Raw genomic sequence first — 22,617 nt, forward strand, 5'->3', positions numbered from 1 at the left:
ACTCCCGTTATATTATTTATAAATATATTAACCAAAGTCATTTTTTTATTTCATTAGGTATTTAACATTGAAAATCAATAATTTATACAATTTAACAATTTATAATCTTTTATTTAATTAATTAAAAACTGAAATATTTTACATAGATACATAATTAGGTATTTATGTATGTGTTAATTTCGAATTTCAAAAAATTAAAATTTTTCTTTTGAAACTTATTACATTATTATTACATGAATTATATATAGATAACTGTAATACAACTGTTATAAAATGACTTAATGATTTTATATATAGGTATTATAATATATTAAATATAACAAGAAATTTTGAGTTGACAGAGAATGAAAGCTTACAATATGTATAAACTCTTATAGTTTAGGACATAGGTACTTATAATATGTTTACCTGATGGCTAATATATCAAAAACTTGCCGACGAACATTGTTATAATAATAGTTTCTTCTCCACACAAAAAACGTATTTTATTAAAAAATGATCAACAATTTTCATTTTTATTTTGTTTAAAATATCTTTCAGAGGTTAAACTTTTAAGATTTGTCAAATTTAAGTTCTACCTAGAACATTTAATAAGGGATATAGTTTTTAAATGTAATTATAATAAAATATATGTAATGTATACATTTATTAGTTTATACTGCTACTATTGTATATCATAATAATTAATATTACAAACTAATAAAACGATCGAAACCTACAAAAAGTTATACATGTAAAAATTTCATGAACAATCAATGTAGTTTGCACACTAAATAAATTCTCGGGATAATTTTCTTATTACGCATGCTCTGATAAACGATTTATTTTATATAAATTATTATATTATAAACGGATTATTACAGACCAATAACTACCCACATTGTATACTGAAAAACCATTTATTTAACAAACGTGTCTACTTTCGAAAAAAATAATTTAAAAATATGCAATCATTTTTTAATATTTTAATAATCGTTGTAACCATACGTTAAAAAATAATAGTAAAATAAAAGAGTTTATAAACTAATTGATGGATTATAATAATTGTATATTATCTTCGTAATTTAAATAAATCAAAAATGTATGATAGATATAAATAAATAACACAATAAAGTATTATGCAAAAAGTGAATTTGTATGAAATATTAACAAAATATAAGAGTAAGACGTATGGGGTACTACAATGTTTATACTTTTAAATTGGCATTTAGAATAATTTTTCACAAACATTCTTTAAAGTTGATAAATATTATCATTCTCAGAAAAAAATAAAATAATTTTAATATGCATAGTATTTTTAAAAAATTGTAATTACCATAGATTGATAAATCATTTGGTGCTTTAGTAGTACCCAATGATAATTTATTATTAACTAATATATTATATGATTTTTCTTTTAAAATAACTTTATGGCTTGAAAACAGCATTTTTTGTTTTATAAATTCATATGAATTATGAATTTACATAATTTAGTAGGATGTTATCATTTAAATGAAAATTCTCCCATTAGATTTAATTTAAATTATATGGAAAATTAAAAAAAAAATCTTTAATACTTTCAATTATATACATTTTGATCATAAGTAATAAAACACTAGATAGGTACATATTACACATGAAATAATAATAATCTAGTGAGTATGTCTGATGGGATATCGCGGTGAAATTTATCGTTTGAAATAATAGGTAATATTTTGTCGAAATTAAAAATGTGTGTGCTTTGTATGTTAATTTTTAAATAAACTAAATGTATATTTATGTTATACTGTTAGAACATGCAGTACCTACGTAGTTTATAGGTTCAACAATTAAGTCAGTAATAAACATTTGCCATAATTATAAATAGTTTAATACAATTAATTTTTCATAAAATGCTTTATAAATAATATGTCATCTTCACTACCACCGAACGCATAATAGTCATAATGTAACCGTTATTTTTAATTTTTTTTTATATAAATATGAAATACAATGGTTACATTTTATTTGGGACCTAACTGTATAAAGAATTGAAAATAGTCGATAAAATATATTTTGGTTGCGATAGATGTTGAATCCGTAGGACATAATGGCGTGTTTATAACCTAATGTACCTACATGTGCGTGCAAAATAGCGTTAGAAACATTAATCAGTTTCAGAAACCATATACTACCCATGCTGCTATTGTGATATGGGGAACTGAATGGTTGAACGACGAGCTTTACGGTTTTATATATATATATATATGTAGAGCTCTCTCAATTTACCACTTTACCTTGAACATACGACCCTCATTTGCCATTTGTATTCCATTTTAAACGACAAAAACATAATGGGCTAAATTTATAAGGGTTTAGTAAAAAAGTCAACAAAGAAAAATATTATATAATACGTTTAAGTTATAACAACTTATTTATTAATTCTAGATCTTAAATCCTGTAAATGAATTGTTATCTACAATAGTAGATCCCCCCATAACGCCAATGCACACTTAACACACTTAAGTGTGTTTATCCATATTTGCTATAAGTACAATACAACAGTCATATGATAGTTACGGATCGTGTATAAAAGTGTAATAAGTTTTCGTTTTCAATATTATACATATATTTTTTTTTAATTTTATAAACTAAAGGAGCACTTAAGTAAGAAGTTGAGTAAGAGTATAACCAGTAAACTTACACATTGATCCAACAATATTACATTGTTAAGTACATTTCTTTTTAAAAAACATGGTTTATTTCGTATGATTAATTTAGACACAGTTCAAATGCTTTAGTCTTTACAATATTTCTTATGAAGCTAATATATAGATGTTATAAACGTACATCATTATAAAAATTTGAAAATTTAATTTAATATTTATGATTAAATTTAAGCGATCCACTAAAACTACTTTACTAACGAATAAAACAAATTTAATCGATAAATAAATACATTCCGAAGCTGAAATAAATAAAAGGATTTCATTGTTTCCACGAACATAAAATCTGATATTAGATTAATTCCTGGTACTATGCTTGAAATTATTTAATGAAATGAACAATATTAAAATCAGTACCTAAACACACGGTTAATATTGATTTCATAATGTCGTAGTAAAATAAATGCTCTTCGTTCAGTTATATTTAAATAAAATTATTGCATGATTTTAAATACTAAGAATAGTATTCAGACTATGTTAAATTCGGGCAATAATAAAAGCAAATAATGTAAAAAATAACTTTAAATTATAAGTATAAATATAAATATGCTGCATTTATACTCAAATCATAATGAACAAATTAATTAAATCGTACTAATCTGATATACAAAAAATAAATGATTGAAGTTAGAACAATGGTTCTAAGCTATGCATAATTTACATTGAAACAAATTTAAACTGATGTCTAACAACAAGAATTATTTTCAAATGTCTCAAGTTTCTAAGTATCGAAGATAAGGGAAAAATGTTTTATATAGGTCAGTATTCCTATATATTACATTCCATGCATACATATTTTATGGGCAAAAACATTTTATACTATACAAATTTGTAATGTAAGATCTGGTAAATATATATTTCAATAAATATGTTTTAAAATTCCAGATACCACAGTTAATAACAATAATATTAAACATTGTAATTTATATGTTTATTTATCAACATTATTTTTGAATGGAAATGTTTTCAATGTTGAAACGCATAGTTTATAATTGTATTTATAGGTACTATTTTGACTCGTATATAGCGCATAAGACACTAGGTCTTGTTGGGAAACTACAGTATTATCTAGTATCTACTCGACTATACCCCGTTGGTAAATTATATATAAATGTCTAATTATCTATAATATACCATATGGTTACTGTTGGCAAGTTTCTGTTCCGCTTATGTTTAAGTACATAAGGGAAAGTTTGAAGATATCGTTGTGGTTAAGTGATTTAAGTTAGAATTGAGCTTATGATGAAAGTGTCGGTTGTCAGAGATTGCTAATTCATTTACCACACTAGCATTTAGTTGGTAAAGTAAAGTAAAATAAAACTACTGTGGAAAATGTCGGAAAAGAATATTTTGGAGTGAGTGAGACGTACCATAAATCCTGCACAATGGTCTGAACATGAAAAGTATTCAACTAGGTATTAATCTCACGTGCTAGTATACTTGTCAAGCGGGACTTATTGGGGATTTATATGGTTTAAATTCCACGAGTGACATTATTAGTTAGGATAAAATACCAGTAAGTACTCAAAGTTCAAATGATACTATACTCACGATGTTTAATCAAAATGTATTATCTATAACGACTTAATGATCAAAACGATTTGTTTCTCCCTGCATTTAATGATAATATTATTGTCACTTAATTTAAAATATCTTATTTTTATCAATAATATATACTGAAATCTTTAACACTTCACAGCAGAAATATATATTTTAATTTAAATTAATTTAAATTTACAAAATATAAATTGTCTAGATTCTGAGGAAAAATATATTTTATTTTTTCACACATTATCTCTTTATTTCTAAAAAAAAAAAAAAAAAATTATCTACAGATAATGATGATAATACTTTTCCCACTAGAGTAAAAAAATTGAAACTAAATTGAATACCATAAAATACATTATTTTCGTATGCTCTACCCTTATTAATTACAATTTACAATAAAACAAATAATAATATGAATAGTATGAGTTCAACTTTATTCAAATTAAATGACAAATAAAAACCACACAACCATTATTTTACCCAAAAAAGTTTTAACGTCAAAGTAAGAACTCTAATTACTTTATAGCTGTATACTAAAGCCACACTTTTCGTTGAAATTATGCTAACGTTACTTATATATCAATAGTCTTATAAAATCAATCATAGTGATACGTTTTCTTGATAATGATATTTGACATTCAAAATATAAAAAAGGAATGAACAAATATTTACAAAATTACAAACGTGAGCCTAGAAAAACTAAATCCATAAATTTCACAAAGCATGACAAATTTATTTACTTTCAATACATTTTATAAAATATATATGTGATATTAAGATTTGAAGAAGAGCCAAGTTGAATATTGTAAGTTATGCTTGATATAACTATATTCTCTATTCTCATAATGTAATATGGGTACAAAAATTGACTTTAAGCGGTTTTTTTTTACGATCGCTTATTTTATAGAGACGATGATAATATTAATAATTATCATATTATTTTCTAAATATGAAATTCCGAAACCCAAATTTATTCATAGTCATACTCTAGAATGTAATATTTCTTTAAAAAAAATGTTGTTCATTTTACGTGAAGTTCTATATTTCTATAAACTATATAGGGTTGCATCATAAAATAAAACTATTCAAAAAATATTTAATTATCAATCGATTTTTTAAAATAGTATATTAAAACATCCTATAGTTCCTATCCTAATAGTTGTAACACATGTATAAGATACTTGAAGATATAATGTGGTCTAATATATTTTAAAATTTTTGAGATTTTTGTATTACTTCTAGTTTCCTTGGAAAATGGAATAGTATATATCATGAACAATATATAAAAATATTTCAACTATAACAACTACTAGATCCAACATTTGTAATCCCATTTTTAAGTACGAAGGACTGTCATCCTTTTAAACATTTTTAAACGGAGAAACAACTCGTTCAAATTCTAGTTACATAAACATTTAAAAAAAAAAAATAAGAACTAAATAGTTTTTAGTAAAAAAGATGGATTTTCATTTTAAGAACAGGAGTTTATACCGGACACTTCTTAAGTAACATAAAACATTTAAGATTTTAAAATCGAACTATTAAAAGAACATATAAGGAAGAACATGATTGGCGAATCACTATGTATATATAATAATATATTGAAATTACTTGTTAAATAATAAAATAACAAATAACTTAGAATCCAGAATATTAAACAATTCTTAACTTTAAATAAGAATCTAAGGAAAATTAAAATGATAGTCAAATTGTACGGAATGGTGTTAATGAAGTTATATTATATTGTATTGAGTATAATTTTTAAAGCCATCGTACTCAATATTCTTACTTAAATCCTAATTATTGAACATACATACAAAAAATATTCCAAAAATGCAACAACAACTATAAAAATAATGGTATTGTTTAACATACATAAAGCTTAAATAAAATACGACAGTAATTTAAACTGAGTCAATTACAATTTACTAGCTATACAATGACATAAAATGACATTTTACTTTTACAACAACATAAAATTATACCATGGTGTAAGATATGTTTGGTTATTAAAACACTTTAATAGGTTTAAAATGTTAATAACAATATTTTTTTCTTCTATTTTTCAGCGTGAAAACCGATATACTGACAAATGGCGCGAAGAGCAGGCTTTTTATAGCCAATGCACAAACTTCTGACTCGGGAAAGTACACTTGTTCACTAACTGATATAGCGAGCACATCAGTTACAGTGCACGTCTTAAACGGTTCGTAAATATTTATATTTAAATAACTGCATGCAAATAAAATCTATTTGAACTTTTTAATTACCTTTGGATTTAATAATGGACGCTGACTTTGAGATTATAAATTAATGACTGCAAATTGTATTAACACGTTTTGAAATTTTTGTCTATTATTTTCAACGAAAAAAAAATTAATAACAACCTATTTAATAAAACTAAAGGAAAAAAGTAACACATTTATGATACGTTAATTGTACCTACATCAGGCACTAAAAGGTATCAAAATTAGATATAATTGATAATTATCGAAATTTATAAATGTAAATTCACTGTCAGTACATTTCATACTTACATACTGTTTGTGGAATTTATTATTACAAAGATTTTTTATAATTTATTATAGAAATATGTACATGTAGAGAACTGCATTAAATTTCAATTTAAATACATAACAACAACATTTTTTTTTTTCATTAATTGTTTGTGGCATCAAGTGCATGGTTATTAGCCGGCGTTACATATGAAGTTTAAATTAATTGATTAATTTCTTACATACTTGCTCAATTTCTACTTATTACCTATATTTAAAGATTTACATTTTAATCTAAGTTAACAACAACATTATAAAATACCTAATACAACATAATATCTATTAAATGTATATTTCAGTTATCTATACTTATAATAATGTTATAAAACATAAGAATTATTATTATTATAATGCTATAGTGTTACTTAAAAATAAAATACTTCATAATAATATGATAAAAAAACAGTGCTTCTCAAATTTTGGACTACATGTGTATTTCCTTTGGGAGGATTCTATTGAATTTTTAGAAACTAATATTTTAAAAATCGTAAGTATAATTCTGAATGTATAAAACTTGGCTTCAATTAGCAAACGAAGAACGATACCTAATTTGTCATCATATGTTTAAACATGCTTTCTTACAATTCTATGAGAGAAATTAATTAGACATTAGTTGCTATACCGATAATTTATTTTATTTATTTCCGGAATAAAATGTGATTTTTTTTATTTGAAAGAAATGTAAAATTGGCGAATACACTAATTGAAATACATACACATTCAACCAATAAAAAACTTAAAGATGAATAATTAATTGGAAAGCAGACTGTTGAAACCAAATTTCATAAAAAATACTAGGATAACTACAAAAAAAAACGATAGCGAGAATTTTCATTAATTTTAAGTCTCCTTACCTATAAACACTTTAACTGCCATGTGGCCGCCAGCGATCATTTGTTATTTTCATGTTTTATACTTTTGCGACCGACGGCGGTCACAGTTGATCATTACTACCACGCCACATAATCACCGGCGGCCATAACTGAATATGGTTTTATATTATCTAATTATCCATGGCGCTACAATATTACACCAAAAAAAACACCGTGGTATAGCGGGAATCATTAAAAAGTTTTTGATGTACAAAATATATTTTTTTTAATTATTTTATATTTTTAAATTTTTTTCAAATACATAACATAATTATAATATACAAATTTTAAATGACACTGAAAAATATACTTGGCGTACGATGATGGTATTTCGTATGACCGCCGACAGCCACGTGGCAGTCAAAGTGTTTTCCTTTCACAATCACATATCTCTATGAATCTGCATTTTAGAAAATTGAAATAATGAAACGCAATTATATATAATACCTTTCACATAGAAAAGCAAACTTACGCATCACTATTTAAATTGTCACACTAGATATTGGTTTATTAAACAGGAGCATAATATATACCCGTCCATGTGAAGACCCTTATACCATGCAGTAATAATAAATATGAAAACATTATTTAACGATGATTACACATTTTACTAAAACACTAAATACATTTTTTGATTTTCGTGATTCAATATATTTATTTAGAGAATTTATTCAAGTACATTAATTTCAATACTTCCAATTGTTATTAAAAAATGTGATGTTGGAATAAATTAAAAAGGTGTGTATAAAATATCTGAATTTTAATATTTTTCAAAAATGTTTGTATTTTTTCCTAAGATTTTGCATATGATTTTAAAGAGAGTCCTAAGAAAATAATAAGAATACCAAATACTTAGTATGTACCTATATGAATATAATAACTTTTAACCACAACATTTTGAAAAGCCATGAAAAAAAAGTTGTATGTCTCAGGTTAAGATTCCTATTAATTACAACAGATACTAAATAAAAATAGATTAACAAAAAACTAAATATTTGTAAACCCACTCACGTCAATTAACACGAATGAGTTCAAGTGACATTATCCAAGTCGAATCTCTGTAGTGTCTTTGAATCCACCGTTCATTAATTGTTATATTTTTTTTTTTGTTTTTTACATCTTAGTATTATTTAAAAATGAATGAAGTTAAATTATTAATCACCATTACTAAATTAATTAAAATAAATGCATAATAACCAATATATAAATTTATATTGCCGGTTTATAGCTTGTTATGGTAGATACGTATCCATACACTGAATATGTCAGATAAAATAATATTGTACGAATTAACATGTTATTGTTACTAGTTTACCATACTTTTTTTTTTAGCTTCTGTTTACCATACACAATACGTAATTCTGATATCGTATTTTCAACCCAGTAATCGTGTTGGCATAATGTCATATTTTAAAAACTAACAACTTCCTAATAGGTGTTTTATTTCATGTAGAATGCATAATTCAAAAAGTTAAAATAACGTGGTGACTTTCAATACGCCTATATTATGTTTAAGTTGTTAATGGAATCTATTGAGAATTTATTGTTATCATTTAAATGTATTTAATTTAAAAAAATATATATCTCATGATTTTCGTTCGTTGTCACTGCATTCTGATGATGGGACCAGAAATAGAAGATAATTAGACACAGTGCGTTAAGAATTCAGTGAAAAATTGTCTATTTAATGTGAAGGAACCGGCAACTTAACTTATGTTAATACAACTATAGTACTGCAGTGTACCAAACTTAACACGTATAACCATCACAATAATAGTACCAGTAATTTAAAGACGTGAAACGAACTACAAAAGTACAAAGTTAACTGATTGTTAATAATGTATGTAAAATTAAATATAATATGAAAAACGTAGCTGTTATAATTATTTTTGCATTACATGTATTTGATTTTCCAAAACAAAAAATATTCATCGTGAAAATTGATTGGAAAAATTTGTGTTCCTAGACAGATATTATAATGAATGTGTGTATTTTGTGTTTAGGTGAAACTCCAGCCGCAATGCAACACGGTGGTAGCAATCGGTGTGGCAGGTTACATTCATTATGGGTGATCATCACATTTGCATGGATAATGTTTCGATTAAGTTGACATGATTAATACGCAAATGTGCATTGTGTTCCAAATCGATATGTTACTTATTATTATAATTAACAATTGTTAACTTGAATCATAAAAGGAAAACCATAATAATCCCGATAACCCGACGGACATTTATACATTGATCGATTGATACCAAATGAATAGGTACATACCTAATATTATAAAATTATTACGTATAAGTGTATAATATACTATAATACTGTACTCGTTGTCTCATATGTTGTCTTTGTTGAGTTTTTATCACTCTGTATTTATATTTGTATCATATAAAACCTATAACTCCTATCACAGTTATTATTACTATTATTATTATTATTATTATTATTATTATTATTATTATTATTATTATTATTATTATTACTATTATTATTATTATTACTATTATGATACCTAATTATTAAAGACAAAAAATCTATAAAATATTATACGGATAATTTTAGTTGGAAATTTAATACAGCTTGTATAAATTAAACGATACCTACATATTATAAAAAATTGGTGTTTATTTTTTATTGTTTCGTTTGATAGTTCTTATTACTGATATAATATCAGTGATGTGCCCAATTATATATTAGGTAGGTACTTCCTAACCACATTATATTTTACTTCTGCACTTAAGTCTTTAAAATCATAAATAACATCACTATTGTCAAAATATTTAAAATTATAAAACTGATAAAATAGTACTAACTTTGAATATTACCTACATTAAATTGTACTAACGACCTTAAAGAAAGCATAAGATGTGACCTACACATTCTCATAGTTTTTGTCAATTTATCTATTTTTTTTTTTTATCTCGCATTAACATCGACAGCAGCGGCCATTAGTTATTACATTAATTACAATTTTTCACTAATGAATAAAGTTTCTTAAGCTATGTTATTTAAATTAAATTGTGCAATTAAGATTTTCTTAAAAATATCAAAACTTGATTGATGGTATCTGCGTTCGGCCCAAATGCCAGAGTGCTGGAAATGTTGAGGTTGTTGAGTTCATCTATGTACTAGAGGCATTCTGTTAAAAAATTTCCATTACATTGTATTAAATAAATAGGTACCTACAATGATATTTAGTAACAATTAAAAAAACTAAAATAAATATTACTTATAAACAAAAATAAACTTCAACATTTTCAAAAGAGAAGCCCGTTATTCCTTTTTCTTTAAATTATTTTGATTATTCAAGATATGAAACACAATCACTAAATTTTACATTTTGGGAATGCTATACCTTAATAGGACCTTAATAATAAATATTATTTACAATTACTTATTGTTATTTTCGGTTTCAGTATTGATACTTGATAGTATAGGTGAGGTTCTTTTGAGTCCCCTATTTTGTGTTACCGTTTACCTATGATTTTTTGAGAATTTCGCTTAAATTAATAGATTCTGTTAGTGGTTTATTGGACATGGAATCTCCCCTGATGAATTTGGGTTAGTTCATTGACTATTAGAGAATTAAAGTCTGTATTCTAATTTCTAACCGATGCTGTAGCTAACAGCCGTACGCAGATAGATTGGAATGTTCTAATTTATTCCATTTAACTTTAATTTAATTGTGCCTAGATTTCACAGTTCGAACAAGTCCAAACTGACATTAACATTTTTTTGTATACGTAATAGGTATTAATATTTGAATTTTAATAATAAATGTTGTAATACCTTATCATTATCCGATTTTAAATGATTACGTCTTACAATAATTGTTAAAGTCATATACACTGTTATGATTTATTATTATCATCTTTTAGTAGTCCATAATCATGGATGAAGTCGTCTACACTTATCTACAATTGTATAGTTTTATTAAGTCATGAGTAATTGAACAATGAAAATTTCTTGGTAAAATTAGAATCAACATCACCCGCCAATCACTATCATAGATGATTCGCAGAATCAAAAATGTGTCTTCCTATAGTCAAGTAAGAAATGTTGCGATACTATAATATAGTTATAATCTAACAGTCAAAAAATATATTTGGAAATACATAATTAAAAATTTTAAACGGTTGATTGAAAGACATAACTGTACATATTATATAATATGTATAATAGAGTTAATTATTCATGTTTAACATTATAATCTACAATTTTGTAAACCTGAAAATTTCTTATACATTAATTTCTTATTTAAATTTAATACCTGCCTAGTACCTAGTACTAATTATGTATCATCAGGGATTATATTACATATTTGTAATTTTATAAAACAAAATGGAATAAAATATAATAACAGCAACCTAATAGTAAATGATTGAATATTTTTCAGCATTACTGTTAAAATGAAATATTAATATTAAACAGTTTTATAAGTAAACAAAGTAAAATCCATATTGTTTCCGTAACTTATTCACAGTCAAATATATATATATATATTTTTACTTTTGGACTTAGACCAATATAGTCGAATATTGTAGTTCAAAAGTTTTGGTAATTTTTTCTGGAGAAATGAAACACAGACCGGAACTTACCGATCGGTGTAATGCGCCACAGAACATGGTTTTTTTCCCATTTCAAAGTTTCAAGTAAAGCAATAAAAAATAAATTATTTTTTTTTTCTAACCAAGTTTGATTAAAGTACGAGAATTTAATCGTAATAAAAATAATATTGGTGAACTATTTTTACTCGTAATTCGGAATAAATATCTCACTAGCGTAGAATTTGTACACAATGTAAAAAGACAAGAAACTTGCAATAATGATAAAGATGCTATCCTATTCTGACTATATACCTATTATTATATTTTACAACACACCGTTGTAACGATAAAATAAAAATATCGGCTTTTGTACAGTTTCCCGTGGTAACAAGACCCGATGGAGAAACGCCATTAGGTTTGATACAAAATAATTAGGTACCTAACAACCTTTTAAAACGCACTGGATACCACCACGTTAATATGTATAAGCATTAATAAAAAGTAACTTAAAATTAAACAGTAGATATATTATACATATACAAATTATAGTACCGCGATTCTTATTCTGGGTTAATTACTAACGAGCATAATAAATTATTTTACCTGAAACGTTTCGGATTTATTATGTTCGTTCGTAATTTACATTCACCTCGTCATAGATTAATATTCAAGGCGTAAAGATAAAACATCGTCGTCATTTAGCTGTAGCCACTCACGATGCAACACTCAGCTATAAAACTTATCAATCAAAACCCACACGTATTGGAGTATTTTTAACGAAGCGTATTGTTACCGAATATATATATATATATTATATATATTTTATTTTACATTTTTCAAACTAAATGATGCTTATTGTGTGGGGCTATACCTATGCAGCTATGTATTTTATTTTTTACTGTACATTTTATGTTATCCAGTGTATACATAATATACAATATATATAGTACATAATAAGTACATATATATTATATTTATGTATGGGTGTATGTGTGTCATGTATAATATCTATATTATATATATATCTTTCACGTATATCTGTGCGGTTCGACAAATCTCCACATTCATTTAGGACTCCTCTCGTGTGCCAATGTACATAAACTAACAAAACCGGGTTTGGCGACGCGAATTACACAAATAAAAAAAAAAAAAGGTCTAAAAAAAAAGAATAAAAGAAGAACAAATAACGATTAAACTCGGTAAACGGATTTTTTTATAATTTTTTTTATTTTATATGAGTTTGTTTTGTGAATGGCTATGCAATAATATAAAACACGAACGTTGTGGTATAGATTGAAAATTGTAATATTATTTTATGTGTGGTGTTTTACCAACATGTTGGATGTCAACCCTGGTTATAACTAATCTACCACACTTCAATATTAATACGTACAAGGTACCCACATATTAATAATAGTTTATAGGTGTTATGCATATTGTTAACTTCCTTTCAAATAAACATAAATTATTAGTTTACTCCAAAATATTATTAAGCATAATATATATTTTACATTACAATATAATGTAAATATTGTTAATTTTTCACGGAGAAAAATTTCACTAATAAATTACGTTCAAAGCAACGTGAAAAACAATAGCCCGTCCGGGGGTAAAAAATGTGGCAATGTTATAGACTATAGTCACAATATAACCGTTCCAACGAAATCCCAATTTTTTATTGGCATTGGTAACGAAGTTTTTGAATTACCATTATTTACGTATTCACCGTCATGTCGTCGCTGAATTTGCTGGTATATAAACTTACAGCTGTGGTGGTAGCAGCAGCGATCGCGCTTAACGATTAACGATGCATGTATGCGACCCCATAACCAGACCAAATATTTGGAGGGGCAACCGAACTTTAAGAGCGAATGCCTTTTTAAAAAATATAAAGTAATATTTATCATTAATTTGTGCGTATAAATTACAATTTTCATGATTTTTCACTGCTAGTACAGTGGTTTTCAAACTTTCATTATACACAGCACACCGTACATTTCAAAAAAATTTTCTCGGCACACTAACCTTTATTTATATGTACAAAATTGTTTTAAATTTATTATAATTTTATATACATTTAATTAGAAATTTGTTATAGATGGGCTAACAAATATTTTTAATTTTTGGACGAATAGTTGACAGACATACCCGCATTTCTTCCTCCACTGAATTTAATTTTTCTCGTTTTATTTTTTATATTCGTAAGTACTGAAAACCCTTGTTCACAAAGATATGAGGTTGAGAACGGCAAAAGAATAGTCAATGCTTTTATAGATATTATTATTGAAAGCATTTATTTTCTTATATCGCTATGACGCAATACAATGCAATAGGTAATTTATGGAAAAACCGGGGCACGCCTAGTGGATACTCGAGGCACACCAGTGTGCCACGGCACCCAGTTTGAAAACTACTGGGCTAGTATATGTATAGCATTACAAATTAAATTATTTAATCATAATATTATACCTACATTGCTATAAATAAAATTAAGTACAATTTATTTAGAAATAATTGATAAAGCTGTAATTTTGCACACAGATAAAAACGCATAACGACTATATAAATTCCCTAGCGACTCGTACATGTAGAATTGATTTATTTTAACATTTTATAGCTTAAGAAACTAATACATTCAGTAATGGAATTATTCTCTTGCAGTCTTGCCAGGTCTAATTATATAGGGTACGCATTTTTAATTTCAAATTTTCGGGATTGACAATGGCCAATTGGGGGTCCAAACGCAATTTTTACCACTAAGTGTTGGTATATATTGGGTGCTCACAATCTCTACTCTCTGTCTCTCTACTTATGCTATATGTGTTTTCATTACGCTTAAAATAACCCAGATTTATTCATAGTAATCATAATAATTTAGTCACAAATACCGCACGAATGAGATACAAATAATACGATAGGGTGGTAAAATGTATTAATAATATTAAAAGTTTCCGAGCATCATTTTTATAATAAAGTTGTAATGCAATCCTGATTAAATATTACAATATCGATTTTGATTTAGTGCACAATGGACAGATTTACAGATTTAATGTGTTTAAATAATAATAGCAACAAAGTGAACATTCCTCCCCCCCTCCTCCACATTAACTAATTTAAAAGTTATTTTTTCAAACTTAGTTTGTTGGTTTAATAAATTAACTAGTTTAAATGACTGATGAAATAACTTAGCTGTTTCAGTTAATTTTAAAATAAACTAACAAGTTAATATTAAAAACTATTTTTAAATTTTTGGTTTCAATGTTATTTTACATTATAATTATTTAGGTTAGGATACTGGTTTTAAATAAAAAATAATCTAGTATATAAGTACACTATAGTAAAATAGTATGAATACTATAATTTCTGTTATGTTCCTGATAAAATAATATTGTATATAAATCGACACAAAACTGATCCTTATGTGATCCACATAATAATTAAAAAGTAGAAAAACTTTTTTTTTAATTTGAATTAAAAAAATTAAAGATTTTGTTTCATATCAGATTTAAACATAGCAATTTTAATTTGTTTTGTATTAACTACTTACTTTCCCACACTTGAACGTTAGTGTAATTTTTATACATTTTCCGTCTATTATAAATACTCTATTTCTTTAAAGGAATGATTGTTTTTAATTTTTTCGACAAATTTATTTTGGTGAACGTATTATCCTGACATACATATTATTTATAAATATATATATATATATATATATGATATATTATATCTGTTCAATCGATCTTGTTGTTCGGTTCCCTTTTATTTTTGACGTTCAGTTACAAATAATTGTTCTATCAAACATGATGAACTGGGACTAAAAATATGTCGAGTCTTAACTGATCGCCTAAAATATTAGCACAAGATGATGAATTACATACTATAGTTTTAAGAAAGATTGTATTTTAAAATTTTTTTTTACGGGCCAGAAACCCCGTAATCTAGGTAGATCAATAAAGTATAACTAAAATATAATAATTCTATTGAATCTATAATATACCTGGGTTACATGAATAAATTCATGTATATTAAATTAATTAAATAATAATAAATGATATTAAACGTATCAAAGGAGTTTACTAACTAATAATACAACAGATATTAAAACAAGAATAAAATAATAAAGTACATTCTTAAGAATGTTTCTAACATTTTTTAGTTGATAAGTACTTGTTAAAGCAATAGTATCACAGGTTCTCTGAATTTTATTTATAATATTATAACACTCAAATTACAAAACTCCAAAACATAGTATAAAAAAATAAAGAACGCAAAAGTATAATTATGACGATTGATGCAATAAAAAATTAATGAAAATGAAAAAGTGTATTAATTTCTTTGAATGCACCACTAGTATTTACTATACAATCTAAAATACGTGAAATTAATAAATGATATTTATTTGAAGACATATCTATCAAATTATGTTTAAAGGTGAATTGGGAAAGCGTTCTGGTTGTGAACATTTTCAATTTATCTGATTACAAAATAGTCTCTGGTATACATCTTATCTCCATCTATATTTATTTCTTCAATAAATTCAATGTATAAAATGAGCATTCTTGGTTTATTTACAATTTTAAATGTATAGGAACTATAAATAACATATTTCAACTGTAGATATTTTAAAAAGAAAATAATAAATACTATTCTTATGAAAACTTATGATATAACAATAACAATAATAATTTCTTGAAAAATAATAGGTAAATATCGTATTATAAATATAATAAAATATGCAATTGCGTGTAAAATTTAAATATTCAACCATGTAAATTAATCTGCAATTTAGACAGTCTTTTTTTATTCTTTTTATTACTCTATTTCTTACTTATTTCAGAGATTGATGTATTATTTCTTATTATTATTATTATTCATTATTTATTATTTTATTATTAATCTAATATACATAAATCTCGTGTCACAATGGAAATTATATGTCGCCAACTCCTCCGAAACGGCTTAACCGATTTTCATAAAATTTTGTGTGTATATTCAGTAGTTCTGAGAGAGTAATTTTAACTATTTTTCATACCTATCCCTATGTGTGGTTCACCACAAATGTTTTTGAATGTTTAACGTGTTAATTGTATACCTATATATATAGACGGTGGCCGGTGTAGAGTCTCCTGCAACTACCTACAACGGCTACAACCTGACATTTTGTCCGTTTGTATCGGCGTGTAGATACCTATGATTGTTTCAAGAAGTTTATCGATAGAAATAATATTGCGTACCGCGTGTACACCAACACTATGTACACCGTAATATTACACGATTATTGAAAAAATAACACATATTTTGATAATAATATTAATTATCTCTATGAAAATTAAAGACTAAATCATTATATTTTTAACGTAACTAGTTTACATGTTACCAGTTTTCACTTTTTTTACTCTCCTGCACATTTTACATTTTTGAGATACGACTTATTACTTGCCCATCGACGATATATTATGTGAAAAATTGGTAAAATAATTTCACTTTCAGTATATTGTTTTCCAGCATTAAGTACTTCAATTTGATCGATTTGTGTGTTAATGCCAGTAGAACGCAAAGGGTATGATTTAGCCCATCCAACGACTAAAACTACTGCCACGCGAGATATAATAGGATAATGAAGATATACGAGTACATGTGAACGTTGCGCGATTGCTGGAGACACAAGCTGGAAAAAATCAAAAAAGACGATTAAAAAGGCGTCAATTCGTATTTGACACACGCAGAGAAAATAACCGACAATGCCAACAAGTACATCGAGCATTTACATCCAATTCATTTCTTCGTATAGCATTCGAATATTATATTAAATATTACGCTCATTCGAAAGTATGTGTTGCATGCCAGGAAAAGCGCAACTATCGGAAATAAAAATACCTCTTTTGAACTATTGAAGGGTTTATACTTATATACATATATATATATATATATATAATATATAGGCCGTCATCGTTCACACTTATAATTTGAAATTAACGCTATATGTGATTTTTTAATCATTAAATTAATAAACATAACTTGAAATAATATCACGGTCACGCTAATTCATCATGTTAAAATTTAAATTGGTAACATGCCCGTCAAAATGATCCCAACCCCAACATAGTTTCTGTGGGATGATGGAAAGTGAAAAAATATGAAATTCCATCGAATATTTTCGTATTTTGTTTTTTGTATACTCGTACAATTTAATAATTTTTACTATTTAGATTCTGAGCTACTTGTTTTACTTAAATTTTTTACATGTATGTAAAAATTTTTTCACGTAGACCAAAATTTATTCTTAAAGTTTTACGTATAGCATTTTTATAGTTATTAAATGTTATCCAGATGACAATTTAAATGGCTATTTTTTTCAAAGTAGTTTTCCTATAAATAATATGAAAAAACTACTGAAGAATTGCAATGAATATATGCAAAAAGTGGTATAATGTAGTTTCATTGAAAAATACCCAAGGAATAAAAGTTCCATGACGTGAGGTTGTGAATAGTCGTCCATCAATTTCAATTTTAAAAGGAAGGGGAACTTTTGCTAGTTAAGGGTTGGAGATCTCCACGAAAAAAATACATCATCACATCTTATATAATGGTGCTATCTAATAAAATTTAAGATGTCTACCTACGCCAGGTTATCGCAAATATATGTATCCTACCTGTCAGCTGTCAATATTATGTTTGAACACTTTGAACTGTCTCTTATAGACGATATATTAAACGTATATTAATATTATAAATTTACATTTAATTGCATAATAATATAATGTGTATTCGTTGAAAATAAATTTACAATATTTTATTGTTGATATTTGATACTATAGAGAACCTGTTAAAAAAAATTTTATTTAATAGAGATACCTTTATGTAATTATACAGCACATAAAACAAAACGTGTACACAATAATAAACCTCGACAATTTTAAACCCAGCCAGATTGGACAATTAAAACGAATATTCATCAAACCGTATATTTTATTTTTAAAAATGTAGATATATATAAAAATTTGACTATAAAAAAAGATGCACTTTGGAAGTATGCATTAATTAAATTAAACGTGCAGTCAAACGCACAATGTTCGTCATGCAATGTTGAACGGTGACAATAATTATATCGCTCAATTTTTTTTCGATGTATACTTCCTTTTATAATAAACCCTATAAATTATTTCAGGGATATTTATGTTTTTTATTATATTTCAAACCAAAAACAATTTTAAACATATCATCTTTATTGATTTTTACATAATTTTTATGCCAATACAAACGATTATAAAAAACAATAAACACTGCGCCCATACAATGAGTACCATCGAAATACTAAAATAACATCAATTTTATTCTAAATAAAAACACTTATGGCAATAATTACTTGGTAATGATTTATGACAATTAATAATTTAATTCAGTAAATAACGTAATCATCGGAAAAAACAAATATCGGAAAACAATATATGCGCCTATGTGGGACGAGTTAGTTTAATAATGAGAGTAAATTCACCTACCTATTATGAAACAAGTTTCGTGATAGGGGAATTTATTTAATTTGAAATAAACGGTGTGAATCACTGAACTACATAATATTATACAATTTAGTAATAATAAATTATACAAATATTTCTGCTATTAGCAGCTTAGCTTAGTTTTCTTGAAATATTGTATGAAATTGTCCCGACGGTTTCGATCTCTGAAGCATGTACCACACACATCAGCCAAATATTTTATGTCTCGTATTGTAATTAAATTTGTATTTATGATTGTTAGTGTTTTTTTTAATAAACATTTAAGTTCGAATTTTGACAAAATACGTTAAAATCACGAAAATTTTGAATTTATTTTGAGTTAAAAATTCTTAAAAATGTATCTTTATAAATCTAAAGTTTGTAAATTCAATACAAGATTCTTCATGAGTTTGTCTACTTTTATCAAATAAAAATGTTTACTGAAAAGTCAAAGAATTCAATTTTTAAAATATTGATACTAATCCTCTAAATTTAAATTTAATAATTTAATATAGAAATTATTAATTATAATATACTATTAATATACAATAATTTTATAACTTTTAAGCTTTAGCTTAATTTAAATCTAATTAAATAATAATTCCTAGCTCAAATAAAATCACTATTAATAGGTACAACTAACACATTAACTATAAATTAATTAAATCTTAAACATTTGTAAAAATGTATAATATTCTAAGTTTTCTTTATTGTAACATTCCTATAACATTTTGTTGAAGTTTCATGTTTTTATAATTTGATTGATAAATAATTTTAATTTTAATTAAATAACACATTTTAGTAATAAATCTAGTTTACTATTTATATTTTCATAGTTTGTAAAAATTATTACTTAAATATGGGAATGTAATAATCATAACTATAGTCTATAACATGACAAATAAACATATTCTTTAAAATTCTCTATAAATATAAACACTGTACAGTTGTACACAAACAAAACAAATGAAACATTTAAAATTTGGATATACGTCAATTCACCGTAGCTAAATTCATCGCGCGTCAAATGATCGCGGTCAATTCATAGCATCATGTCAATTTATCGTGGTCGCAATTAATCGCACGTCAATTTATTGCCAAATCTTATTATAAATTTATAATATTTTATTATTTAAATAATCACGAAAAATCACAAAAACATTAATCACAATAAATATTGTTTGTCGTTTACATAATATACATTATTTACAAAATTTACAATTGCAATTGAAAATTATGAGCTATTCCTTGTAAATAGTCGTCGATAGATCTATTTTCAAAATCATAGCATATTTGCTTAAGACGTTGAGCTTTATCTTGATACTTTTTTTTTGCTGGTGGACATTCTCCAGCTATATATTGTTCAATTTTTATTTTATTCGTGTTTTCCTCTTTTTTCAATGCTAATATAAATTTCCATATACTTGGATGACATTGATTTAAGATCGATGTAAAACAATTGTGCCATCCTTCAACAGCATTATTTGTTCTTGGTAAATCCTCAGAAACCAACGAATAGCAGTTCCAAATCGAAATTTTAAAAGTAGGGGATCGCCTTTTTTGTCGCCTGTCAGTACGTCCTATCCAAGTATCCTCAAAATAATTAAGAATTGGTGATAGTAGTTCGTCATTTTCAATAAAGTATTTGGTGTCCAACAATTTTTCATAAGACTCAATAACCTTATTTACTGGTACATAAGCTAAGCTTGGTAGTTTACGAATCTGTAGCGCAAAAGTTACGTCATCTATATATTTTTTTTGGAGGCCTGCGGCTTGAATTTGTCGCCAAATACATTGCGACAAATGAATGAAACAACCTTTTAGTTTTGCTTCAGGAAATTCAGAAGTTATTGCATTCATTGTACCTTTTTCAAAGTCGACCATAATTATCTTAGGACTTAGATCAGGCTCAATTGTTTTTAGTGCTTGAAACATACGTTTATAGGTGTTTTCTTTTTTATTTGGCAATAAGATGTAAACAGACGGTAACACATTAGAATACTGAACAGCGTGAATTGTATATAATTGATAAAATAATGATGGTGCACTAGAAAATGTGCCATCACAAAACCAATTGTCGCATTGTGTCATAAGATACAATAAACGTGTTGTTGAAAAAATTAAAATTCGTTCAGTATTAATACCACTATCATATTGCAAAAAAAGATTTCCATCTATGGTTTTTGTCATTTCATCGGGTATGATAAAATTTAAGTCTGTCGGGTCGTTGGGCAACTGTAATTTTTGCTTACGTACACGTTGAATAGTACGTTTAAGTATATTTATATTAGGTAACTGCCCAGACGATTCAATAGGAATTTGATTAAGTGCTGAACCTATTACCGATTGTGTACTCATATCACTATTATTACTGGCTATATCTTTTAGTTTATTAAGTGTTTTTTTTACCTGAATTTCTGATGAACTTGGAACGTGGTTATGGTCAGTGTTTTTTAATATTTTCCCTTCGCTTAGGTGAAGTCGTCCGCGACATTTATTTTTATAATACTGATTACATTTCCATATTGATTTCGTGTCATTTTCTTTTTCTTTTAAAAAAATGTGGCCATCGTAGCAAAGCATATCCTTCCCTTTCTCAGTTTTTAGCATTTGAAAAGTCATAATAGAATAATATTTTATTATAATAATAAATTAGCGTACTCGATAAATACACGACGGGTAAAATGACGATTTGACAGTAGTTGTCATAAGACTGAGTCTAGCATTAGCAGAGATCATTAGAGTTCAAAAATCATAAAAACGATAACACGCGATAAATTGTCGCGCAATTTATTTATAACGCGATAAATTGACGTTGCGATAAAATGACCACGGTGAATTGACGCACGATGCATTTAGCCGCGATGAAATGACGTGACACCTTAAAATTTATATTAAAATTAAAACTAAAGAAT

At 26.0% G+C, this 22,617-nt stretch overlaps 2 protein-coding genes across 3 annotated transcripts in view; one reads left to right on the forward strand and one right to left on the reverse strand.

Moving 5' to 3' along the window:
- The window catches only part of LOC107164231 (limbic system-associated membrane protein-like), a 147,634-nt gene extending 137,390 nt beyond the window's left edge, over positions 1 to 10,244 (forward strand). Inside the window, exons 7-8 of one of the 2 annotated variants that reach the window (XM_089224219.1) lie at positions 6,302 to 6,438; positions 9,663 to 10,244. In XM_089224219.1, coding sequence (XP_089080345.1) covers positions 6,302 to 6,438; positions 9,663 to 9,769 — 244 coding nt within the window. In that variant the 3' untranslated portion in view covers positions 9,770 to 10,244. The remainder of the gene's footprint in view (positions 1 to 6,301; positions 6,439 to 9,662) is intronic. The other variant, XM_015511974.2, reaches the window with a different exon arrangement.
- Positions 10,245 to 20,917: 10,673 nt separating this feature from the next.
- On the reverse strand, positions 20,918 to 22,393 carry LOC149057477 (uncharacterized). The gene has a single exon (XM_089223430.1). The coding sequence runs from the start codon at positions 22,322 to 22,324 to the stop codon at positions 20,918 to 20,920; it is 1,407 nt and encodes a 468-aa protein (XP_089079556.1). The 5' UTR covers positions 22,325 to 22,393.
- Positions 22,394 to 22,617: the final 224 nt, after the last annotated feature.

This window comes from Diuraphis noxia, unplaced genomic scaffold (genome assembly GCF_037042655.1).
Source record: "Diuraphis noxia isolate RWA-SAM2 unplaced genomic scaffold, SU_Dnox_SAM2 contig0003, whole genome shotgun sequence".
Classification (NCBI taxonomy): domain Eukaryota; kingdom Metazoa; phylum Arthropoda; class Insecta; order Hemiptera; family Aphididae; genus Diuraphis; species Diuraphis noxia.